General features: G+C 55.3%; 1 protein-coding gene across 1 annotated transcript; it reads left to right on the top strand.

The window, feature by feature from the left end:
* The first annotated feature begins 125 nt into the window (after positions 1-125).
* On the top strand, positions 126-15,166 carry ALOX12B (arachidonate 12-lipoxygenase, 12R type). The gene is made up of 15 exons (XM_025362660.1): positions 126-534; positions 1,552-1,756; positions 6,978-7,059; positions 7,189-7,281; positions 7,385-7,507; positions 7,827-7,930; positions 8,225-8,397; positions 8,621-8,764; positions 10,591-10,794; positions 11,042-11,128; positions 11,436-11,605; positions 12,078-12,199; positions 14,059-14,159; positions 14,509-14,679; positions 14,877-15,166. The coding sequence occupies exons 1-15, from the start codon at positions 388-390 to the stop codon at positions 15,054-15,056; spliced, it is 2,106 nt and encodes a 701-aa protein (XP_025218445.1). The 5' UTR covers positions 126-387; the 3' UTR covers positions 15,057-15,166.
* Positions 15,167-21,963: the final 6,797 nt, after the last annotated feature.

Below are 21,963 nucleotides of genomic sequence, written 5' to 3'. Positions count from 1 at the left end.
TCAGGCTGGACTGGCTCCCCCACCCTGAAGGCGCCTTCATCCAAGGCATCTTCCATCCGCCCTTTCAGAGGCAGGCCCAGGGCCCTGCCTGCTCTTCCTCTCTGCCAGCTCCCAGAAGGCTTGGAGCCCAGACACCAGCTCACCTGCCACCAGCTGGGCCCCGCCCGGGCCTGCCCAGCACGCACCCCGGCCGCCAAGGGCAGCAGCTTTTCCAGGATTTGGCCGGCAGGCCCAGTCACCCCACCTCACCACCTTACCACTCCACCTCGGAGGCCAGCCCTGTCCACTCCACTCTGTGCCTGGCTTCTCTTGCCTGCCTTGGGCCTTCGTGTGGCCCCTCCACGGTGTCTGGGACTGAGTGCCCCTCTTGCCTCCTGAAGAGCAGCCATGGCCACCTACAAAGTCAGGGTGGCCACAGGCACTGACCTCTTGTCGGGAACACTGGACTCCATCTCACTGACCATTGTGGGGACGCAAGGAGAGAGTCATAAGCAGCTGCTGAACCACTTTGGGAGAGACTTTGCAACTGGGGCAGTAAGTGTGTGTGTGTGTGTGTGTGTGTGTCTTTGTGGTCCCGGGAGAGGTGAAGGTGCGCAGGGAGAGCCAGGTGAGCTGAGCTTGGCCACGAGAGGCTGGAGAGCCAGGGCACAGCTCTGAAGACAGTGGGCTCCCCAGGTGGCTCTAGACGCCTTGTCCAGAGCTGGCTTCCAGCCCTCGCCCATGTCCCAGATCTCTGGGCCATCCTTCTCCATCCTGCTCCCTCATCTCTAACCCTTTCAGGCATTCCTCATTTCCTTCCCCATCCTTTTCTTCTCTCTCCCTCTTCCTCAGCCCTCTCTCCCTGTCTCTGCCTATCCTGCATCCCCTCTTTTCTCAGTCCTTTCCACCTGCTTTCTTCCCCTTCACTCTCCTCCCGTTTCTGTCTTACCCCCTCTCCCTCATCCCTCTGTCTTCCATTCTCACTCACTCTTCCTAACTCAGCTGCCTCCTAACTGTTTCACATTTGACTGGATTCTCTGTGATTTACAATGGCATCAGACCAGCCTGTCTAGTGGAAGGCATGCTTTGTGGGCCCTCAGACCTGATTTTGAGTCAGGCCCAGCCACCTGCTGCTATGCGACCTTAATAGATCACTCTATCTATGTGGCCATTCTGAATATCTGCATCTTCATTGATGAATGGGAGAAAGGGCTGGCTGGACCTCTCCCCACTCAAAAACTGCAGAGTGGTACCCAAGTCCCCAGGGGTCTGAAAGTTCCTGTAACCTTAGGTGCCTGGAGAGGGGAGTGGGAGAAGACAGGAGCTGGGGATGGAGAGAAGGAGGGGCTGGAGTTCTACGCAGCCCTAGGTAGAGGGACTCAGTAGGAGACCCCCAGGTTGGAGGAGTCAGAAGGAAGCTCAACGATCAGGTCAAAATCCTGTCTCTCTGTCAGTCCAGGGAGGTGAGCGTTGCGCAGCATGAGCAGGGCCTGGGTGAGAGGCCAGAGGGGTGGGCGGCCTGGGAGTCAGGGTGAAGTCCTGCCCACTCAGCCAGCCCCTCATCCTGCCTAGGTGGACCAGTACACCGTGCAGTGCCCGCAGGATCTGGGAGAGCTCATCATCATCCGCCTGCACAAAGAGCGCTACTCCTTCTTCCCCAAGGACCCTTGGTACTGTAACTACGTGCAGATCTGTGCCCCCAGTGGCCGTATCTACCACTTCCCTGCCTACCAGTGGATGGATGGCTACGAGACCCTGGCACTCCGGGAGGCCACAGGTGAGCCCTCATCACCCTGCTCCATCCTATGGCCGTGAGGCCTCGCGCTCCAGTCTGCTACCCTGGCATGGCACCCAGGCTCCCATCAAGCCAGGAGGGGCCCAGCCCCACCAGGGACTCCTGGGCTCTCCTGCCACTGTCACACATTTCCCTCAGTCAGTGCTGCTACTCTGGGCTCAGCTTGGGGCTGCACACCAGAGGAACAGAGGTGTGTGAGGTCCAGCAGCTCCCCTCAGCATCCCCATCTGGCAGCAGACAGCATTCCCAGAGTGCGCTCCCCGCTATGTCTCCAGTCCTCCCTGACTCCTACAAGATGCCCGGCCACTCTAAAAAGACCCCTTGTGATGCTAAGTACAGGCTCAGGACTCTCACAGGAGGCCTATTTATATGCCAATCATATGCGCTCCAAAAAGACTCCCTGTTACTCCAGCAGGATTCTGTCACTATCACAGGATGCCCCATGATTCCAACCAGCACCTTGTATCCCATTTAGAAGCCCTTTGAGTTCAACAGGTCTCCATGGTAATGTGGTCTTATAATTATGATGCCCTGGCTTTCTTTTTTTGAGATGGGGTTTCACTCTTGTTGCCCAGGCTGGAGTATAATGGCACGATCTCGGCTCACTGCAACCTCGACCTCCCGGGTTCAAGCGATTCTCCTGCCTCAGCCTCCTGAGTGGCTGGGACTACAGACATGCACTACCATGCCCGACTGATTTTTGCATTTTTAGTAGAGATGGGATTTCACCATGTTGGCCAGGCTGGTCTCGAACTCCTGACCTCAGGTGATCTGCTTGCCTCAGCCTCCCAAAGTGCTGGCATTACAGGCGTGAGCCCTGGTTTTCTAACTGAGCATTTTTTAGACTAATGGGATGTTCTGTTGCTCCAAAGGACTCCCTATTTTCCCAATAGGACACCACATTTCTCTAACAGGATGAACTGTTACTCCAAAAGGCCCCCCTTAATCCAGTAAGGATCTATCCAATAGAGGCCCTGTTATTCAGATAGACTGTCAAGGTTTCTCCAAGGTTAAGGCTGGCTAAGGCTGCCCAGCGGTTTTTCCAGTTGCTTGGTTACTCCCATGGGAGAGACACAGGACCTGAGTGGCTGAGCTCCTTGCACCCACCCCTGCCAGAGCCCCTTGTGTGGTGGGCCGGGGTCAGGTTCCTAATTTGTGGTGCTGCATGGGGACTGGAGGCCTGTCCTCTGTTATCCCCTAGTTCTACCACCTGAGTGTCTGTTGGCTTCCCTTGAGGCGAGTAGGAGGGAAAGGCAGAGCTGAGGACACCCAGGGCCTGAAGCCCTATCCTCCCTGCGGCTGACTACCTCTCTTCCGTTTCTCATTGCCCTGTGCTGGAATCTTCCCCCAGGAGTGGGGAACAGGCCCTGAGTTGGGGAAAAGAGAGGCAAAGAAAGCCTGGGAGATGGTGAGCATGCCAAGGGGAGGGTCTCACTGGGGACACAGAGCATCTTACTGCAGTGACAGGTCTGGGTGACATGGAAGCAGGGGACAGGCTGGGTGATGCTGGTGGCCAGGCAGGAATGGGGTTGGGTGGGGCCGCTGCCACGCAACAGGACAGGGAGACTTGAGTCACCCATAGGGCCCTCAAAGGAGTGAGGCTCCCGCCCTGGGGATGAAAACGAGCTGGGTCTCTGGGTTACATAACTCCAGGGAGCTCTGTTCATCCAGAATACAACATGAGCTGAGGCAGGTGGAAGAGGGAGCGGGTGGTGAGGTGAGGGCCTTGAGAGGAAATGATGGGCTGCAGCGGTAGGCACAGGCCAGTCTGGGGACCACCAGCCAGGGTGCTGGAGAAAGACGGACCTGGACTCGGGTCTCAGTTCTTCCACCGACTAGCTGGACATTTGGCATTTGGGCACATTTCCAAATTCTACTTCTTCTTTTTTTTTTTTTTTTGAGACGGAGTCTCACTCTGTCGCCCTGGAGTGCAGTGGCAAGATCTTGGCTCACTGCAACCTCCGCCTTCCAGGTTCAAGTGATTCTCCTGCCTCAGCCTCCTGAGTAGCTGGGACTATAGGCGAGTGCCACCACACCCAGCTAATTTTTTGTATTTTTAGTAGAGACGGGGTTTCACCGTGTTAGCCAGGATGGTCTCGATCTCCTGACCTTGTGATCCACCCGCCTTGGCCTCCCAAAGTGCTAGGATTACAGGCGTGAACCACCACACCTTGCCACATTTCCAAATTCTTCTAAGCTTTGGTGCCCTCATCTGTAAAATGGAGATAACAACAGAACCTACTTCATAGGGTGGATGTGATAATCCAGTAAGATGACATCTGAATGGAGTTTTTTTTTCTTTCTTTGGGATGGAGTCTCGCTCTGTCACCAGGTTGGAGTGCGATCTCGGCTCACTGCAACCTCCGCCTCCTGGGTTCAAGCGATTTTTCTGCCTCAGCCTCCTGAGTAGCTGGGATTACAGGTGTGCACCACCATGCCCGGCTAATTTTTGTATTTTTAGTAGAGATGGGGTTTCACCATGTTGGTCAGGCTGGTCTTCAACTCCTGACCTCATGATCCATCTGCCTCAGCCTCCCAAAGTGCTGGGATTACAGGCATGAACCACCGCACCTGGCCTGAATAGAGTTTTAAAAGGCTTAACAACTGCTGGTGGTCAGAAGCAGCCTGCCACGGTGCAAATCCAGCCTTGTCCCCAGGTAATATGTAATAGCGGCTGTTTCTCTTTGTAAAATGGGCATGGTGATACAGTCCTTTAGCTGAAACTGTTGACTCCAGGGCTGTTTTGAAATTCAGATTTTATTGAGAAGCTACACACACATGTATCTGTACACATGTGTATGTTTACATAAAATATGTATATGTATACATACATATTTTCATCTATAAATCTATATCACACACATACCCCTTATATTATGTGCTATATCTACCACAGGGCACCCCAATCAAATATACTAACATTTCCAGCAACAGCTATGAATAGTTACACCGAATGAGTTAAATAAAGGTTGTATATAGCCTCAGGGAAATTCACAGCAGACTTTGTCAACCAATGAATTTGTTGTGGAACAATCAAACAGACAAACAAACTTGATTTCCACAGCTTTCTGTACTTTGGGGTTGTAGAGAAGGGGTCAGGAGCCTATAGTAATAGTCACCTGTCTCATAGGGTACTTCTTAGGCTTAGATTAATAAAAGTAAAGTGTCTACAAAGTGCCTGGTGTTGGGGACCAGCTTCAACACCACCCGTAGGGTACCCAACATCCGGTGGCAATGAAGGAATGAGAAGAGACAGGTTAAGAGTGCATAAAGAGTGGGGGCCAGGGGGCCAGTTGCAAAATGGAGGCTGCAAAAGGACCAGAGTTCTGGTCTCCACACTATTTATTGAGTACAATCACTTAGACCTAAGAAGCAGATGTTCAGGGCGAAACAGTGAAAGGGAGGCAGTACGTCATAGGCGTAATCCATAGCAATAGCGGTTTAAGTGAATCTCCTTTGTGTTCAAACAGCGTATCTTTAACTTATCGGACAGCAGCTAGTGGGAGTGGGCTTAACTAGGAGCCTGCACACCTGTCCACATTCCTGTGTTTCAAAGGAGTGTCTTTCTCCTTCAACACAGTGTTTACAGATAAGAGAGCTTATAGATAAGTTGTGCTCAGAGCATGGGAACATAATGGCAATAACGCTTTCCTCCTTAGAGGCTTTTTGTGACTTTCCACAACTTAGTGTCCCATTTTTTTGTTTTTTGTGGTTTTTTTTGAGACAGAGTCTCATTGTGTCGCCCAGGCTAGAGTGCAGTGGCGCCATCTCGGCTCACCACAAGCTCCACCTCCCGGGTTCACGCCTTTCTCCTGCCTCAGCCTCCCGAGTAGCTGGGACTACAGGCGCCTGCCACCACGCCCGGCTAATTTTTTTGGTATTTTTAGTAGAGAAGGGGTTTCACCATGTTAACCAGGATGGTCTCGATCTCCTGACCTCGTGATCCGCCCACCTCAGCCTCCCAGAGTGCTGGGATTACAGGCATGAGCCACCGTGCCAGGCCGTGTCCAATATTTTTATGGCCAGTTTATACAGGAACCCCACAAGCACTTTTCCCAACACCTAGGACTTAGTAAGTGCTAAACAACTATCAGTTCTTAATATTTCAGTGGTATCTACTCAAAGGAAAAGAAATCAACATATCAAAAAGATGCCTTATTTATCGTGGCACTATTCACACTAGCAAAGATATGGAATTACCCTAAGTGCCCTAATGGATGACTGGATAAAGAAAATGGGGTATATATACACAGTGGAATACTATTCAGTCAGGAAAAAAATGAAATCATGTCATTTGCGGCAACATGGATGGAACCGGAAGTCATTATCTTAAGTGAAACAAGCCAGACCAGAAAGTCAAATACCAAATGTTCTCACCCATAAATGGGTGTTAAAAAATGTGTACACATGGGCCAGGCACAGTGGCTCACGCCTATAATCCCAGCACTTTGGGAGGCAGAGGCGGGCAGATGACCTGAGCTCAGGAGTTGGAGACCAGCCTGGACAACATGGCGAAACTGCGTCTCTACTAAAAATAAAAAAAGTAGCTGGGTGTGGTGGCAGGCGCCTGTAATCTCAGCTACTTGGGACACTGAGGCAGCAGAATCTCTTGAACCCAGGAGGCAGAGGTTGCAGTGAGCTGAGATCGTGCCATTGCATTCCAGGCTGGGTGACAAGAATGAAACCCCATCTCAAAAAAAAAAAAAAAAAAAAAAGTGTACACATGGACATAGCAAAATAATAGACAATGGAGACTCTTAAGGGTGAGAGGATGGAAGGGGGTGGATGATGAGAAATTACTTAACGGGTACAATATACATTATTTGGGTGATGGGTATCCTAAAGCCCTAACTTGGCCACTATGAAATCTGTGCATGTAACGAACGAAATTGCTCTTGTGCTCCATGAATTTATAGAAATAAAAAAATATTTCAGTGGGTCTAGAGGAGGGACTTTTTGCAGCAACAGAGCTCAGCTTGAGGGTAGAGCAAGAGGAAAGAGTGTGGGTCCATGATCCTTTTATCTGAGATTTTGGGACGGGGCACTCCTTCATTCTCCCAAGGTGAGCCTTCCCACTCCTTGGTCATGGGCAACCCCCAGAGCCGACCTGGGGCACAGAAGCTGTACTCCTGCTTCCGGAAGTAGGCAGGGGTGGGCAGGGGCAAGGGTCAGCCCTTGAGTCCCCTCGTTGGTCTCCCGACAGGAAAGACAACAGCAGACGACTCACTCCCTGTCCTCCTGGAGCACAGAAGAGAGGAGATCAGAGCCAAGCAGGACTTCTACCAGTGAGGGGGCGGGTGGCAGAGTCTGGGCGCCCAGCAGGGGTCCAGGGAGGTGGGGGGCAGTGATGGCTCTGGCCCTTTGCCCTGGGGTGGTGTACGGGCATGAGGGTCACATCTCGGTTTCCCTTGCAGCTGGCGAGTCTTTCTTCCTGGCTTACCCAACTATGTGCACATTCCCAGTTACCGCCCTCCGGTCCGGAGGCATCGCAACCCCAACCGGCCTGAGTAAGGACCCGAAGCTGTGCTGGGCCCCTCCCATGGCTTTCCCCTGGACGCCTGCCTCCTCCCCGCCCCTTGGATCCCAGCTGCCCTGCGCTTCTCCCCACAGGTGGAATGGCTATATTCCGGGATTCCCAATTCTCATCAACTTTAAGGCCACCAAGTTCCTGAACTTAAATCTCCGCTACTCCTTCCTCAAGACAGCCTCCTTCTTCGTACGCCTGGGGCCCATGTGAGTGTGTATGAGTGACGGGAGAACAGGGCTCCTGCAAGGACTGTTCCTCTCCCCCCACCTTGGCGGCCTCCAAGAAAACCCCAGAGGTTGGAATGGCCAGGAAGCCAGAGGGAGCTGAAACGCAGACCCAGAAAACCCGAGAGATGATCCCAGAGACCTAGAGATGTAAAGATCTTGAGACATGGGACCCAGAGACTTTGCGACGCACAGACTCTGAGACCCAGAGACCTAAGTGGGTGGGGCGGCCCCGCCACCCACCCCAGCCGACCCCTGGCAGACCCCTCTGACGGCCTCTCCCTGGAATCCCATCTTCTAGGGCACTGGCTTTCAAAGTCCGCGGCCTGTTGGACTGCAAACATTCGTGGAAGAGGCTGAAGGACATTAGGAAAATTTTCCCTGGGAAGAAATCTGTCGTCTCCGGTATGGAATGGGGCGTCCGGATCCAGCAGAGAGAGTCAGGTGGTCTCCGGCGTGCTAGGCAGGCCCCCCACATGGGGGCAGTGGGACCTGAGAGGCAGCGAGGCGCGCGCGCGCGCCCTCTGGCGGCTTCTTGGAAAACGTCGCCCGGGGCTCCTCCCGCCGCTCAACGCGAGGCTGGGGGCTTCGTTTTCCTCCCCGAGTCCTTTCGGTGCCCATGGTCTTCTTCTGTCCCATGCCTCTCCGTCCCCGAGGGGGGCCGGGACGCCTTGTGACGCCCTTGCGCCGTCCTCGCAGAGTACGTGGCCGAGCACTGGGCAGAGGACACCTTCTTTGGGTACCAGTACCTCAACGGCGTCAACCCCGGCCTGATTCGCCGCTGCACGCGGATCCCAGACAAGTTCCCCGTCACAGACGACATGGTGGCTCCGTTCCTGGGCGAGGGAACGTGCTTGCAAGCGGAGCTGGAGGTGAGGCCTGCTCAGGCGGAGACCGCGGCCCCAGTCCTGGCCTCCCTCGCGGGCATCCCGGTCTCTCCCCACCTGCGGCGCCCGCGCCAGTCCCAACCACGCCCGCACCCCGCGTCCCTGTCTCCGTCCCACCCCTGCCCCTGGTCGCCAGCGCCTTCTGCACCTGCGGCTCGGGGTGCCCCGTGTAGGTGCCTACTTGCCACCCATCGCGGCTCCCCTCCAGAAGGGGAATATTTACCTGGCCGACTATCGCATCATGGAGGGCATCCCCACCGTCGAGCTCAGCGGCCGGAAGCAGCACCACTGCGCCCCACTCTGCCTGCTGCACTTCGGACCCGAGGGCAAGATGATGCCCATCGCCATCCAGGTGCCTAGGCTGTAGGCGGCGCTGCCGCTGAGCCTCTGTGTGCGCGAATGTTCCTCCGAGTGCGCGCGCGCTTATGTGAGCGTGTGGACCCTGTGTGTATTCAGCCGTCTCTTGGTATCCTTGAGAGAGTGGTTTCAGGACCTCCCTGGGATGCCAAAATCTGCAGATGCTCAACTTTCTTATATAAAATGTCCCAGTATTTACATATGACTTACACACATCTTCTTGTGTGTTGGGATCACAGGCGTGAGCCACCGCGTCTGGCCCGGGCATATTTTTCTAATTCATACAAAAGCCCGGTAGCGCCTGGGAACAGCTCAGGTTTGTATGCCCCAATAGGCTTAGGTGGAGATGCACCTTGCAAGGCGCAAGGACCGCCTTGGCAGTTCCCTGCCTCTCACCTGCTTGCTGTCTTGGTCCCCTCAGGTGCAGAAGTACACGGTGCGCTGCTCAGCGGAGCTGGGTGAGCTCTTGCTGCTGCGTGTACACAAGGAACGCTACGCTTTCTTCCATGTTGCACTCCTGGGCTCAAGCGATTCTCCCGCCTCAGCCTCCCAAAGTGCTGGGACTACAGGTGTGAGCCACCTCGCCCGGCCATCTTGTGTATTTTAAATCCTCTCTAGGCTGGGCGTGGTGGCTCACGCCTGTAATCCCAGCACTTTGGGAGGCTGAGGTGGGCAGATTACCTGAGGTCAGGAGTTCAAGACCAGCCTGGCCAACAAGGGGAAGCCCCATCTTTACTAAAACTACAAAAATTAGCTGGGCATGGTGGGGGGGGGGCACCTGTAATATTCGGGAGGCTGAGGCAGGAGAATCTCTTGAACCTAGGAGGTGGAGGTTGCAGTGAGTGGAGATCGTGCCAGTGCCCTCCAACCTGGGTGACAGAGCAAGACTCTGTCTCAAAAAAATAAAATAAAATAAATCCTTTCTAGATTACTTATAGTACTCAATACAATACAATGTAAATGCTATGTAGATAGTTGTTATGCCGTATTGTTCAGGGAATGACAAGGAAAAAAGTCTGTACACGTTCACTAGAGACACTTTTTTCCCAGAATATTTTCCATAGATTGTTGGTGGAATCCACTGGTGTGGAACCCATGGATACAGAGGGCCGGCTGTACTTGTATGCCCCTGTGTGTGTGCATCTGTGAGTGGGTGCGTGTATATGTGTCTGTGCAGTGTGCTTGTCTCTTTGACTTCATCCATCCATCCACCTGGAAAACCAATCCCTGAAGGGGGTCAGGTCCCTACTGGAAATACTGAGATAATTAGACTTAGCCTCTGCCTTGGGAATCTGGTCTGGCAGAGGAAGCAACTAGGTGTTTCCTTCCCAGGGGTCCCCCCAAGGGTCATGCGCAAGTTAGAAAGAGGCTCCCTCTGGGTGGATGGGCCAGAGCCCCAGAGCCTGATGCTGCTGGTTCCTTAATGGAAAAATGTAGGCTGATTTCAGTGATCTGCCTGCCCCCTGAGGGGCTAGGAATCCTTGTGCAGTGCACAACCTGCACACCTGAATGTGGTGGAGGTGTGGTTGAAGTAAGGAAGTCTTGCCGGAGGAGGCAGCTTGTGAGATGGTTCTTGAAGAGTAAGTGGGAGCTACCAGGTAGAGACGGGGCAAGAGGAAGGTACTGCAGTCGAGCAGAGGGAATGGCAAGATCAAATGTGGGGAGGGAGGAAAGGCCCAGGGGTGCTCAGGGGACCAGTGCGACCAGAGTTGCGGCGTGTTTTCACCTTCTCAGACTCCCTTCTGCCTCCTTCCTGCAGTGGGCCCTTTATATGTGTGGGTCTCTGCCCTCACCTAGTCCTTTCTCTTCCATCACCCCTAGCTCAGCCAGACCCCCGGGCCGGATTGCCCCATCTTCCTGCCCAGTGATTCTGAGTGGGACTGGCTGCTAGCCAAGACGTGGGTGCGCTATGCGGAGTTCTACAGCCACGAGGCCATCTCCCACCTGCTGGAGACCCACCTTATTGCGGAAGCCTTCTGCCTGGCCTTGCTGAGGAACCTGCCCATGTGCCACCCCCTCTACAAGGTACGGGCTTGGGGGAAGGGGCCTCCCCCAGGCATCATGACCCTCACCTGGCCTCGGAAAGCCCCCAGGCCCACTGTGCAGTCAGAGAGACTCCAGTCAGCCTGGGGGGGTATCTGGGGACCACAAGAGAGGGCTTGGCATGGGGACTTGCCAGAGTGAGTGGATCTGATATTGCAGAAGTGGGGAGCTGAGCTCCTTTGGGGGCCACTTCAGCCCTCTCTCTTCATCCTCCTCGCTCTCCCCACAGCTCCTCATCCCCCACACCCGATACACCGTCCAGATCAACAGCATTGGCCGGGCCGTTCTTCTTAACGAGGGGGGGCTCTCCGCCAAGGTAAGACTTCCGCCCCCAACCCCAACGAGACATTTGCTTTCCTCTGGCCTTTGCAGTTAGACAAAGAGCAGGACTTCCCACTTGCCTTTCTGTGAGGGGGCATGAAGGGAGGGAACTGGATGAAGTGGGTTCTCCTCTGGAGAAAGGAGCAGAGGCAGGGCTGGTGTGCTGGCCTGGAGCAGGAGAGTTCCCGGAGGTGGGGGGGGCTGGGTCGGGGGTTACAGGGGCACTTACTGGGATCCTAGAGGACCTGAGGGGGGTGCCAGGGATGCCCATCCAGCTCCAGGATCTGCCTCCTCCCTCACAGGGCATGTCCCTGGGCGTGGAGGGCTTTGCTGAGGTGATGGTACGGGCTCTGTCGGAGCTCACCTATGACAGCCTCTACCTCCCCAATGATTTTGTGGAGCGTGGGGTCCAGGACCTGCCTGGATATTATTACCGAGATGACAGCTTGGCGGTGTGGAATGCACTGGAGAGGTGAGCTCGGGACAGCAGTGGGTGGCTCTCAGGGTGGACACCTTGGGATGTTGGAGAGGGTGTGGGGAAATTCTAGAGACCAGGGTGTGGGGAAATTCTAGAGACCTGAGTGTGGGTCTGGTGCCATCCAGGGGCTTGGCCTTGGGGAAGGGGCCTGGGGTCTGTGTGTCCATCACACCTACACCCTCAGCCTAGCAGGCCCCTTCCTTGCTTGGTTCCCCAGCCCACCTCTGCTGGCCAGACCCCTTCTGGGATCTGAGCTGCCTGTAGGCCTTGCCCATCCCTTACAAGGGAGTGCTCTGGCCTTGCCAAGCCATCCTCTCCACTTCTGCCCCACAGGACTTGCCCTCCCACAGGCCTGGGGCAGCTCTGGGGCCAACTGAGGTCAGGGCATCCTGGGGGAGGTGGGAGAAGCCTGGCTGAGGAGTGGGAGGGGAGGAGGATCCAAACTGAGGCCCTGTCCCCTGGGCAGGTACGTGACGGAGATCATCACCTATTATTACCCGAGTGACGCAGCTGTGGAGGGTGACCCGGAATTGCAGTCCTGGGTGCAGGAGATATTTAAAGAGTGTCTCCTAGGGCGGGAGAGCTCAGGTATGGGCCTGGACACCTGGGCAATCAGGGGGAGCTGGGGCTGAGGGGCAGCCCCCAGGCAGGTCTGCTAGGGCCCTCCTGGGCTGGATCAGAACATATTTTATTGTGGACTGAAGGAGACCAAACTGCTGCCCTAGGATTTTGACAGGCTCTTCTCCGGCCCCTGGAGCAGTGGCATCTCAGAGAGGCTGGGGAAGAAAACATGGCTGGCAATGGGTGCCTGTCTGAGATTAGGGGCTGTGGGTCATCTCTGCAGAGACCTGGAGGGGTCCCAGCCCCACCCCAGAAACTAATCTTTGCGGACTGTGAAATGGGGTATGAGCTCCAACAGGAAAGGGCAGGAGGCCAGGGAGCTGGCAGGAGGGAGCTGGCAGGAGGGAGCTGGCAGCTCCAGGAGAGGGGTGAAAGCGCTCTGAGGTCCCGCCACCTGGGTACACATTCAACAAATATCCAGTGAGCATCCACAATGCAATACTGGGCCGATTATTGAGGAGGCAAAAGGGAAAAAGGCAGGTGGTGAGGGTGCCTGCCTTCAAGGAGTTCATAGTCGGGGGTAGCAGGTATTTCCCTAAAGAAAGTTGTGGGGAAGCCCAGGGAAGGCGCCTAACCCACCTTGGGAAGGGGTAGTGGAGAGAAAATAGGGTGGGAGCAGCAGGCTAAGATCTAGCTGACATCTAACTTCTTGGCTAACATCTAGCTAAGATCTGCAGGATGGAGAGGTCAGCCTCAAGATGAGGGAGGATGGGGATGGAGAGTTCCGCATGGGAGCAGCATGTGGAAAGTCCAGAAAGCCAGAGGGAGCATAGGGAGTTCCAGGAGCTGCTTACTGCAATCACGTTCTCTGCAACTAGAGCTTAGGGTGGGACGTGGGGAGGTTCCCAATGGGCTAAGGCTGAGGCTGTGGGCAGCGGCCAGGCTGCACAGCCTGGTTAAGGGCCAGTGGGAGCTATCGAGGGTTTTGCAAGGAGATTAGGCTTGTATGCTAGAATATCAGGCTGCACTGGCAGTCAGGAGACAGTTAGGGAAGCTGCCGTGGTGTCCAGGAGGGAAGACTGGGGACCTGACTAGGGTGAGGGCTGTGGGGACACCACAGAGAATTCCAGAGCTGGAAATGACAGGACTGGGTGATGGTTTGGGTTTGGAGGGAGGGGCCGAGGGCGGCTCCACGTTTCAGGCTTTTGCAGCTGGATAAATGATGTACGTCGTCCCTTGAGCTGGGGGCTAAAAGGAGGAGCGGTTAGGGAGGAAGATGATGGGTCTGGTTTGAATATGTGGGACTTTTGGAACCTGAGATCACCATGGCAGCCGGGACACACGGGACAACAGGAAAGAGAAGTAACCTGAGGTTCACACGGGACAACAGGAAAGAGAAGCCAGCAGCTTGGTAGGGAAGAGGTGTGGGACTGAGAAATCCATCTGGAGTGGGCAGAGTCTGGAAGGAGGTGATGGGAGGGAGTGGAGGGCGGGGGCTGGGTTGATTCGGGGCAGGACTCTTCGGAAGGAATGAAGGAACCCAGGAAAGCCTGCTGCCTCTCCCAACATCCCCAGGCCTGGGACCAGAGAGGCACCCCCAGGGAAACTGGAAGAGAGATCTGAGGGTCACAGGTTAGGCAGGGGCCAGGAGCAGCCCTGGAGGACTTTTGGCCAGGGCCTGCCGCCCTCTATCCCTAACCTCATGATCTGGATTAGGGGAGATGGGGTTCCTGCCACAGGAGGGTCACGCAGTCAGGATGAGGGTACGGATGCGGCAGCTTGAAGCTTTTGCAAAACGGGGAGAGCGGGGCATGGTGGCGCCCTCTGCCGGGCAGCCAGTGCCAGGGCAGAACTGACGCCGCCTGGGCTTTTCCCCCGCCGCTCAGGTTTCCCCAGGTGCTTGAGAACCGTGCCTGAGCTGATTCGATATGTCACCATAGTAATCTTCACCTGCTCTGCCAAGCACGCTGCTGTCAACACAGGCCAGGTACCGGTGCTCTCACCAGCTCAGGCCCAGCCCCAGGCCCAGACCTCCCAAATTTAGTCCGTGCCCCAACCTCAAACCCAGCTTCAGCCATAATCCCTGGTCCAGCCTCAACTTGTCTCAGCCCAAGTTCCAGCTTCAACTCCAGTCCCAACGGAAACCAAGCCTCAGTCCCAACTCTCAGCCCCAGCCCCAGTCTAACCAACCCAGCCCAGCCTCAGCGCCAAGGGCGGGGAGTCCAAGGCAGCGACTGGAGGGCAGATGGTCAGGGCGTGGCGGAAGGAAGCTCCCACGGTACTCTTCTTCCCGGGGTACTCTTCCACCCAGACCCGAGCCTCTACCCCACTTCCAGATGGAGTTCACCGCCTGGATGCCCAACTTCCCAGCGTCCATGAGGAATCCACCGATTCAGGCTAAGGGGCTGACCACTCTGGAGACCTTCATGGACACGTTGCCGGATGTGAAGACCACGTGCATCACACTGCTGGTGCTCTGGACCCTCAGCCGTGAGCCTGACGACAGGGTGCGAGACGGGATGGGGGACTCTGAGCACAGGGAGGGGGCCAGGAGCTGGGGCGGGGGGAGGATAACTGGAGGCGTCGAGGGGGGAGCAGGGAGTGAGAGACCACTGAAGCCAAAGGGTGGAGGGGCCAGGGCCACCGGCAGGAGGAGGGGGTCCTGGCCGGCCCTGGTTCCAGCTGTACAGCTCTCTGCCCGCAGCGGCCCCTGGGACACTTCCCGGACATTCACTTCGTGGAGGAGGCCCCGCGGAGGAGCATAGAGGCGTTTCGCCAGCGCCTGAACCAGATCTCACACGACATCCGCCAGCGCAACAAGTGCCTCCCCATCCCCTACTACTACCTGGACCCGGTGCTGATTGAGAACAGCATTTCTATTTAGGAGCGCCCTTCCCCTCTCTCCTCTCCCCATCCTGTGCCCTCCTATTTTCAAAAAACAAAACAAAACATAAAAACCTCAAAAACCAAAAACCAACCAAAAAACCTTCCTTTTCCTGGGTCTGGCTGTGAGTGCGCGCGGCAAGTTACTCGGGCGCTGGCGGCAGGGCTGGCGCGGCGGGGTGCGGGTGCAGGCTGTGCGCGCCGCGCGCTCTCACCGCGATTCCGTTCTCTGCGGCCGCGGGATCCAGTAGGAGTAGGGCAGCGCCAGGCCCCGGTTCCACTCCAGGACGTCCGCCCACATCTGGGCCAAGCGGCTTTGTAAGGCGGCGATGCTCCGCCGCGGGGCCTTCTTGGTGCAGTGCTCCTCTGGGTAGGTGTCCAGGCTGGGAGAAGGAAAGGCTGGGACCCTGGCGGGCTGCATTTTCAGCCCACAGCGATTCTGTTCCATCTTAAGTCTCCTTACCAGGGAACTTAGTCCACCCAAGCCCAGCCCACCTAGGGGTCCTGGACCACTCCGGACCATCCAACTTGAAACATAAACCACCCGCCCACCTAGACAAAAGACTGCGGGCCGCAAGAAACCCAGACCACTCCAAGCCCGGCTCGCTCTGAAGCCTAGACCACTCTTAGCTCCACCTACTAGGAATCCACAACACCCTAAGCCACACCCACCAGCAACCTAGCGGCTGCAAGCCCTGCCACCTAGGAGCCTAGCCTGCTAAGTGCACCCTTCTGGTAGCCATTGTCCCCAAGATCCCTTCCTCAATGTACCCACTCTCTAGAAGCTGAGACCCCAGCCATCCCCACCTGGGCCTTGCTTATGGTGTCCTTGGTTCCATGGCTGACCCCCCACAGGAGAACCAGGGTGCGGTGTGTGGCACTGACCTCAGGGAGTGAGGCTGCTAGTTCCGTCTGGCCCTTGGTGGTGGGCAGGGCAAGCCACTGGATGATAGGAATACTGGGGATCCAGGTACTGAATTCAGAGCGACCCCCGCAAACTCAGTACAGAGCTGCCAGTGCTGCTAGGGCTGTTCCTCCCGCGACCCTGCTTGTCCCCCGGGTTGGCACTGGCTCACCTGGCCGCTGTTGATGGCAGCATGTTGGGCTGAGCAGGTGAAGATGATCATAGTGAAACAGCAGATGAGCCCAGCACAGTGGCCCAGGGTGGAAGGGACCCCTCGATGGGAGTAGGGTAGAGAGACAGAGCTGAGACCCAAGAGGCTGCTGCCCTAGGGCAGTGGACAGCACCTCTGAGAGCATCTGGCTTTGAAAACCCTCCCGGAAGATCTCCCTGACCCAGGCCTGGAGCTCCGAGTCCCTGCTCACTGCCGTGTCATCCGGGCAGTAGATGTTAACAATATTGGTCCCAAAGCTGGGGGGTCGGGAATACATGGTGACTAACACTTGGGAGCTAACACTGCACAGGGGTGTGGGTTGGAAGGGGCCACTGAGACCTGCTGCCCACAAAGGAGGAAACTGAGGCCAAGGAAGGAAAACGGCCAACCACAGAGTGAATTGCAGAGCCGAGATCAAACCGAGAGGCTGTGGTCTTCACCACGGCATGCAAACGGAGGCCCCAGGGCGGTGACTGATCTGCAGATGTGTTTCGATCAGCCGGCAAGGTTTTTCCGTTTGTTTTTCAGGTTGAATCACTTGCCAACATTTAAATATTAGAAGATGTCTGGTTTCTGCTGAAAAATCAGAAGATCTGGTCACAGTGATAGCTGGGTCACCACTGTCACTGTCAGACAAACATGAGTTCCCCCTGGCCACGGTCCCCGCCCATTCTTCTTTCTTAGCTTTTCTCTGCTCACTGGCCCTGCAGGCATTTGGATTCCAAACCACAGGCAAGGATGAGACACCAGGCCCATCTGCGTTGGGACCATCCGACTGGGTTCATTTCCTCCACTGGTTCCCAAAGGGCCCTCCATCCCCAGCCATTGTAGGATGTGCAGACCCCCTGCTGAGGAAGGAGCTCCTGCTGCGGATGTTCATATAGGGGGAGTCCCTGAGGACTTCAAGGGGGAGGTGGGACATGAGTTGAGCTTGTAGCCAGGGCAGAATTTGAATTGGGAGAGAGGGAGAAATTAGGGTGCCTCATCTCCCTAGGCCCCGTGTGTGCTGAGGTGGAAGAATGGAAAGTAGGGGCAGATTTTAAAGGGGCTGAGCTGCAGGGAATGCAGCATTGCATGTGGCGAGCCACTGGGCACCACTCGTGGCTAATGGGCAGCGGCACCGCCATCAATCTCAGTGCTGGTGGGAGGTCATTATGCAGGCTGGTGGCAGGAGCTGGGAAACCACAGGAGGCCAGATGTTAAGAGAATCTGGCCATTGGCGTGGAGGCCACAGCTATGCCCCAAGGCAGTCTCTTATGAGGAATATTTCAATGGAAAAACCTGGAGACACAGTGACTTTATCTATGGGGTAAATAATAACCTTTTTTTTTTTTTTTTGAGACGGAGTTTTGCTCTTGTTGCCTAGGCTGGAGTGCAATGGTACAATCTTGCTCACTGCAACCTCCACCTCCTGGGTTCAAGTGATTCTCCTGCTTCAGCCTCCCCAGTAGCTGGGTTTGCAGGCACCCGCCACTACACTCAGCTAACTTTTGTATTTTTAGTAGAGATGGGGTTTCGCCACATAGGCCAGGCTGGTCTCGAACTCCTAACATCAAGTGATCCACCCGCCTCGGCCTCCCAAAGTCCTGGGATTACAGGCGTGAGCCACTGTGCCTGGCATAATAATCTTTTTTTTTTTTTTTTTTTGAGACGGAGTCTCGCTCTGTCGCCCAGGATGGAGTGCAGTGGCTGGATCTCAGCTCACTGCGAGCGCCGCCTCCCGGGTTTACACCATTCTCCTGCCTCAGCCTCCCGAGTAGCTGGGACTACAGGCACCTGCCACCGCGCCTGGCTAGTTTTTTGCATTTTTTTAGTAGAGACGGGGTTTCACCGTGTTAGCCAGGATGGTCTCGATCTCCTGACCTCATGATCCACCCGTCTCAGCCTCCCAAAGTGCTGGAATTACAGGCGTGAGCCACCGCGCCCGGCCGCATAATAATCTTAATAGCTAATCTCAGAGAGCACATTCTGTGCACTGGGGTTTGTTCTTAGGGTTTTGAATTTAATAACAATAATAAGCTATACCATAGGTGCTCTTATAATCCTCATTGTCAGATGAAGAAACCAGCACAGAGAGGTTAAATAACTTGCCCAAGGTCACACAGCTGGGAAGGATGAAGGGTAAGCAGGAAGGGCTTGGAGACAGCAGTGTGTTTGGGCAGGAGGCTGGGGGAAGGTTGAATAAACCAACAGGGGTATAGGGGAGGGTGAGAGGGTTGGAGCCCTCAGGCCCCAGGGCAGTGTCACCTCTCTATGGCTGCCCAGATCTGGAATGTAGTAGTGGGTGAGGTCCTGGACCTTGAGGTCAGCCAGCTGGTGGGACAGGTACAGGGAGTGGTAGGCGGCAGCTGCCAGCCCTTTGTTGATCAGCTCCAGGCAGCCCACCTGTCCCAACGACATTGCCTGTAATGAGCAGAGAGCCCATTCCTGCTGCTAGCAGGGGCTCTGGACCAAATCTCAGGCCTCCCCTGGCCCTCTGTGCTCCCCACAAGATCCCAGGCCTCCAGGGCCTTGACCTGGTGGATGAGCTTTCCTGGTACAAAGAGCCCAGTGCTGGGTGGATGTTGATGTAGAAGGTGCAGAAGAAAGGGGAAGCCGGAGTCAGAGGTCAGATCAGGCAGCCCCGGGTCTCCCACGCTGTGGGCACTGAGAGGAGGGCTCCTCCCTGCCTTGAAAATGGGTGGCTCATGGGCAGCTGCTGCAGTATGGACAAAGCAAAGGCTCCAGCACAAAGTGGGTTCGAGGTAGATGAGTGACCGTCTTGTGCACCAGGAACTTTGAGGGTCACACCCAGGTCTTGTCCAGGAACCAGTCCTCAGCTGGGTCACTGGGCAGGAAGATGGGGCTGTCTAGGCTGGGTGTCTGAGTGAGCTGGAGTGGGGGCACAGGAGAGGGCAGGCATTGGGCAGAAACTGGGGAAGGGCAGCCCGTCATCATGTCCATGGGGCCAGAATAAGGGAGGAGACTACCCCCATATTGTCCTATGGCCAATTTCAGCCTCGAACGAAAGAAGAAGTAAAAACTAAAAGGCATAAATGAAATCCACAGGCAGACAGCCCGGCATCACACCCTGGGCCTGGCAGTTAAAGATGGACCCCTGACCTAATCAGTTCTGTTATCTATAGATTCCAAACATTGTATGGAAAAGCACTGTGAAAATCCCTGTCCTGTTCCGTTCTAATTGCCGGTGCATGCAGCCCCCGGTCACGTACCTCCTGCTTGCTCAATCGATCACGTGCCTCTCACGTGCACCCCCTTAGAGTTGTAAGCCCTTAAAAGGGACAGGAATTGCTCACTCGGGGAGCTCATTTTTTGAGGTGTGAGTCTTGCGGATAGTTCCGGCGGAATAAAGCCCTTCCTTCTTTAACTTGGTGTCTGAGGGGTTTTGTCTGCTGCTCGTCCTGCTACAAAATCACACGGTCAACTTCTTTACCAGCTGTGTGACCTTGGGAAAGTTTATTAACCTCTCTGTGATTCAGATTCCTCATTAGTAAGACAAGGTTGATGAGAATGATCTCCCTGAGAGGTGAAATTACCCAAGGCACTGTGTTGGCTGACTTCCCCGTACCAGTCCAGCCATTCAGATCCCCAGATGTGTGGGGCAGACTGAAAGGATGGGAAGGGAGGGTGTGGACACCTCTCCCGAAGGGGTTATGTTTTTTTTTTTTTTTTTTTTTTTTTTGAGATGGAGTCTTGCTCTGTGCCCCAGGCTGGAGTGCAGTGGCGCGATCTCGGCTCACTGCAAGCTCCGCCCCCCCGGGTTCACGCCATTCTCCTGCCTCAGCCTCCCAAGTAGCTGGGACTACAGGCGCCCACCACCTCGCCCGGCTAATTTTCTTGTATTTTTAGTAGAGACGGGGTTTCACCGTGTTAGCCAGGATGGTCTCGATCTCCTGACCTCGTGATCCGCCCGTCTCGGCCTCCCAAAGTGCTGGGATTACAGGCTTGAGCCACCGCGCCCGGCCATGGGTTATGTTTTTAACTATTGGGAACACGGTTGAACTGCCAAAGATGCCTGACTTAGTAGAATCGATTCTGACACCCCGTCAAGGTGCAATTTGTTCTCTTGAGTTTCGTAACATTTCTATCAAGATCGAAATCAAAGAGGAAATACAGAAAAACAAACTTGAGAGGGGCTGAGTAGGATTGGAGAGGCGATGTCACCAGGCACAGTGGCATTGGGAGGAGGCAACCTTTCAGTCATTCCGAGGATCTAATAGACTTCCCCCACTCCACCCGCCAGCGCCCCAGGGCCCTGCCTTGCTGACCAGAATGGCAAGGGGAAACAAGGACCCGTTGTCGTTGGGACGCTGGTGCAGCAGGATCAGGGATGCAGTCATGAACGAGGGCCTCCCATGACTGATGCTGGGGTAGAGGCCTGAGAGGATGGCGTGGTCCACCAGGTACAGAGAGCCCCTTTAGGGGAGGAGTGGAGGAGGAGGAGGGCGGAGGAGGCTTGGGTGAGGAAGGGGGAGTTATTATGAACCTGGGAGTATTTCACTTAAAGGAACTTCATTCTCTGCAGCCAGTGGGGTGTTCCAACTCAGAGCCACTTTCTGGTCCCAAAGAAAGAAGCACCTCCCCTCTTCCCCCACCCGAGTATTTAAGGTGACTCTGCTGTGGCCAGGCCCAAGCATCAACGAGAGACAGTGAGAGAAGCGCGCCCTGCTGGAGGTCAGCACAAAATGCACCCTCCTGGGGTCGCCACACACCCCATTCCAGTAGCCCACGGATGGGAGCAGCTCTGGGGAGCACTCAGATGAGCTGCAGAGCATCCTCAGAAACCATGGCAACCAACGCATCACTATGGCTTCTGTGCTGGGAGGGCCTGCCAATGCATGGCGCCTGGCAAAATAGCAGGAGAGAGCACATTCCTCACTCAGCCCTGCCCCTCAGCCCTCGCCATCTCAGAACAATGCCCCTCCCTCCACTGGCGCCTGCTCAGCCTGCAGACTGGTCCCAGGGCCCGGCGTGGGGACCATCCTGGCATCGGCGACCAGGAAATTATTTGGGAGACAGTGACAGCGGTGGATCAGGGTGGAGTTGAGGTCATTCAGTAACTGGGAGGTGAAGGAGGCGAAAAAGGTGTCCTCATCCTCCTTCCAGTCTCAAATGCATACTCTGCAGAGGGTGGGTGTGGGGAGGGTCACCCTGGTCCTCCACCTGCAGCACGGCCACCACTTTCAGACCCATCTCCAACTTCCCAGCAGAGCCACTTCCTGATGCTGAAGGCTGGGCTGGGCTCCCCTCCTCCCTACCACAACGGGTTGGATGACTTCACTTTTCCAAGTGGTTTTCTTAGAAAACAAAGGATTGCAGGTTTGGGTTCTGCCTGGGGAGTCATCTGAACTCCCTTAGCCCCACCCATTTGGAGGAAGCCTGACACACTGTGTGATGTGCACTAAGGCCTCACCTAGGATGAGAAGAATTTGAAAAAACTGGAGTACTAAAGAATACTGGATACAAGCACGGCCCAACCTTTCAGGCTTCCTCTCCACAGAGCCCTTTCAATTCCCTGCCAAAACTCACCAGTCCCAGGTCCCATTCTCCTGCTACTTTGCCACAAGGCAGTGTGGATGATTTGTTGAATGAGAGTGATCATTCAGGCTGGGCGCGGTGGCTGAAGCCTGTAATCCCAGCACTTTGGGAGGCCGAGACGGGCGGATCATGAGGTCAGGAGATCGAGACCAGCCTGGCTAACATGGTGAAACCCCATCTCTACTAAGAAAAATACAAAAAACTAGCTGGGCGAGGTAGTTTTTTTTTTTTTTTCAAAAAAAAAATAAATAAATA

This window comes from Theropithecus gelada, chromosome 16 (assembly GCF_003255815.1).
Source record: "Theropithecus gelada isolate Dixy chromosome 16, Tgel_1.0, whole genome shotgun sequence".
In the NCBI taxonomy this organism is placed as follows: domain Eukaryota; kingdom Metazoa; phylum Chordata; class Mammalia; order Primates; family Cercopithecidae; genus Theropithecus; species Theropithecus gelada.
This window is presented reverse-complemented; position numbering and strand designations above follow the sequence as displayed.

Bases quoted from the DNA above. Each gene is read 5' to 3' on its own strand.
- ALOX12B (XM_025362660.1), top strand. From the start codon at position 388: ATGGCCACCTACAAAGTCAGGGTGGCCACAGGCACTGACCTCTTGTCG. The intron at 535-1,551 runs GTAAGTGTGTGT...CATCCTGCCTAG, and splicing joins GAGACTTTGCAACTGGGGCA to GTGGACCAGTACACCGTGCA. The intron at 8,765-10,590 runs GTGCCTAGGCTG...CATCACCCCTAG, and splicing joins TGATGCCCATCGCCATCCAG to CTCAGCCAGACCCCCGGGCC.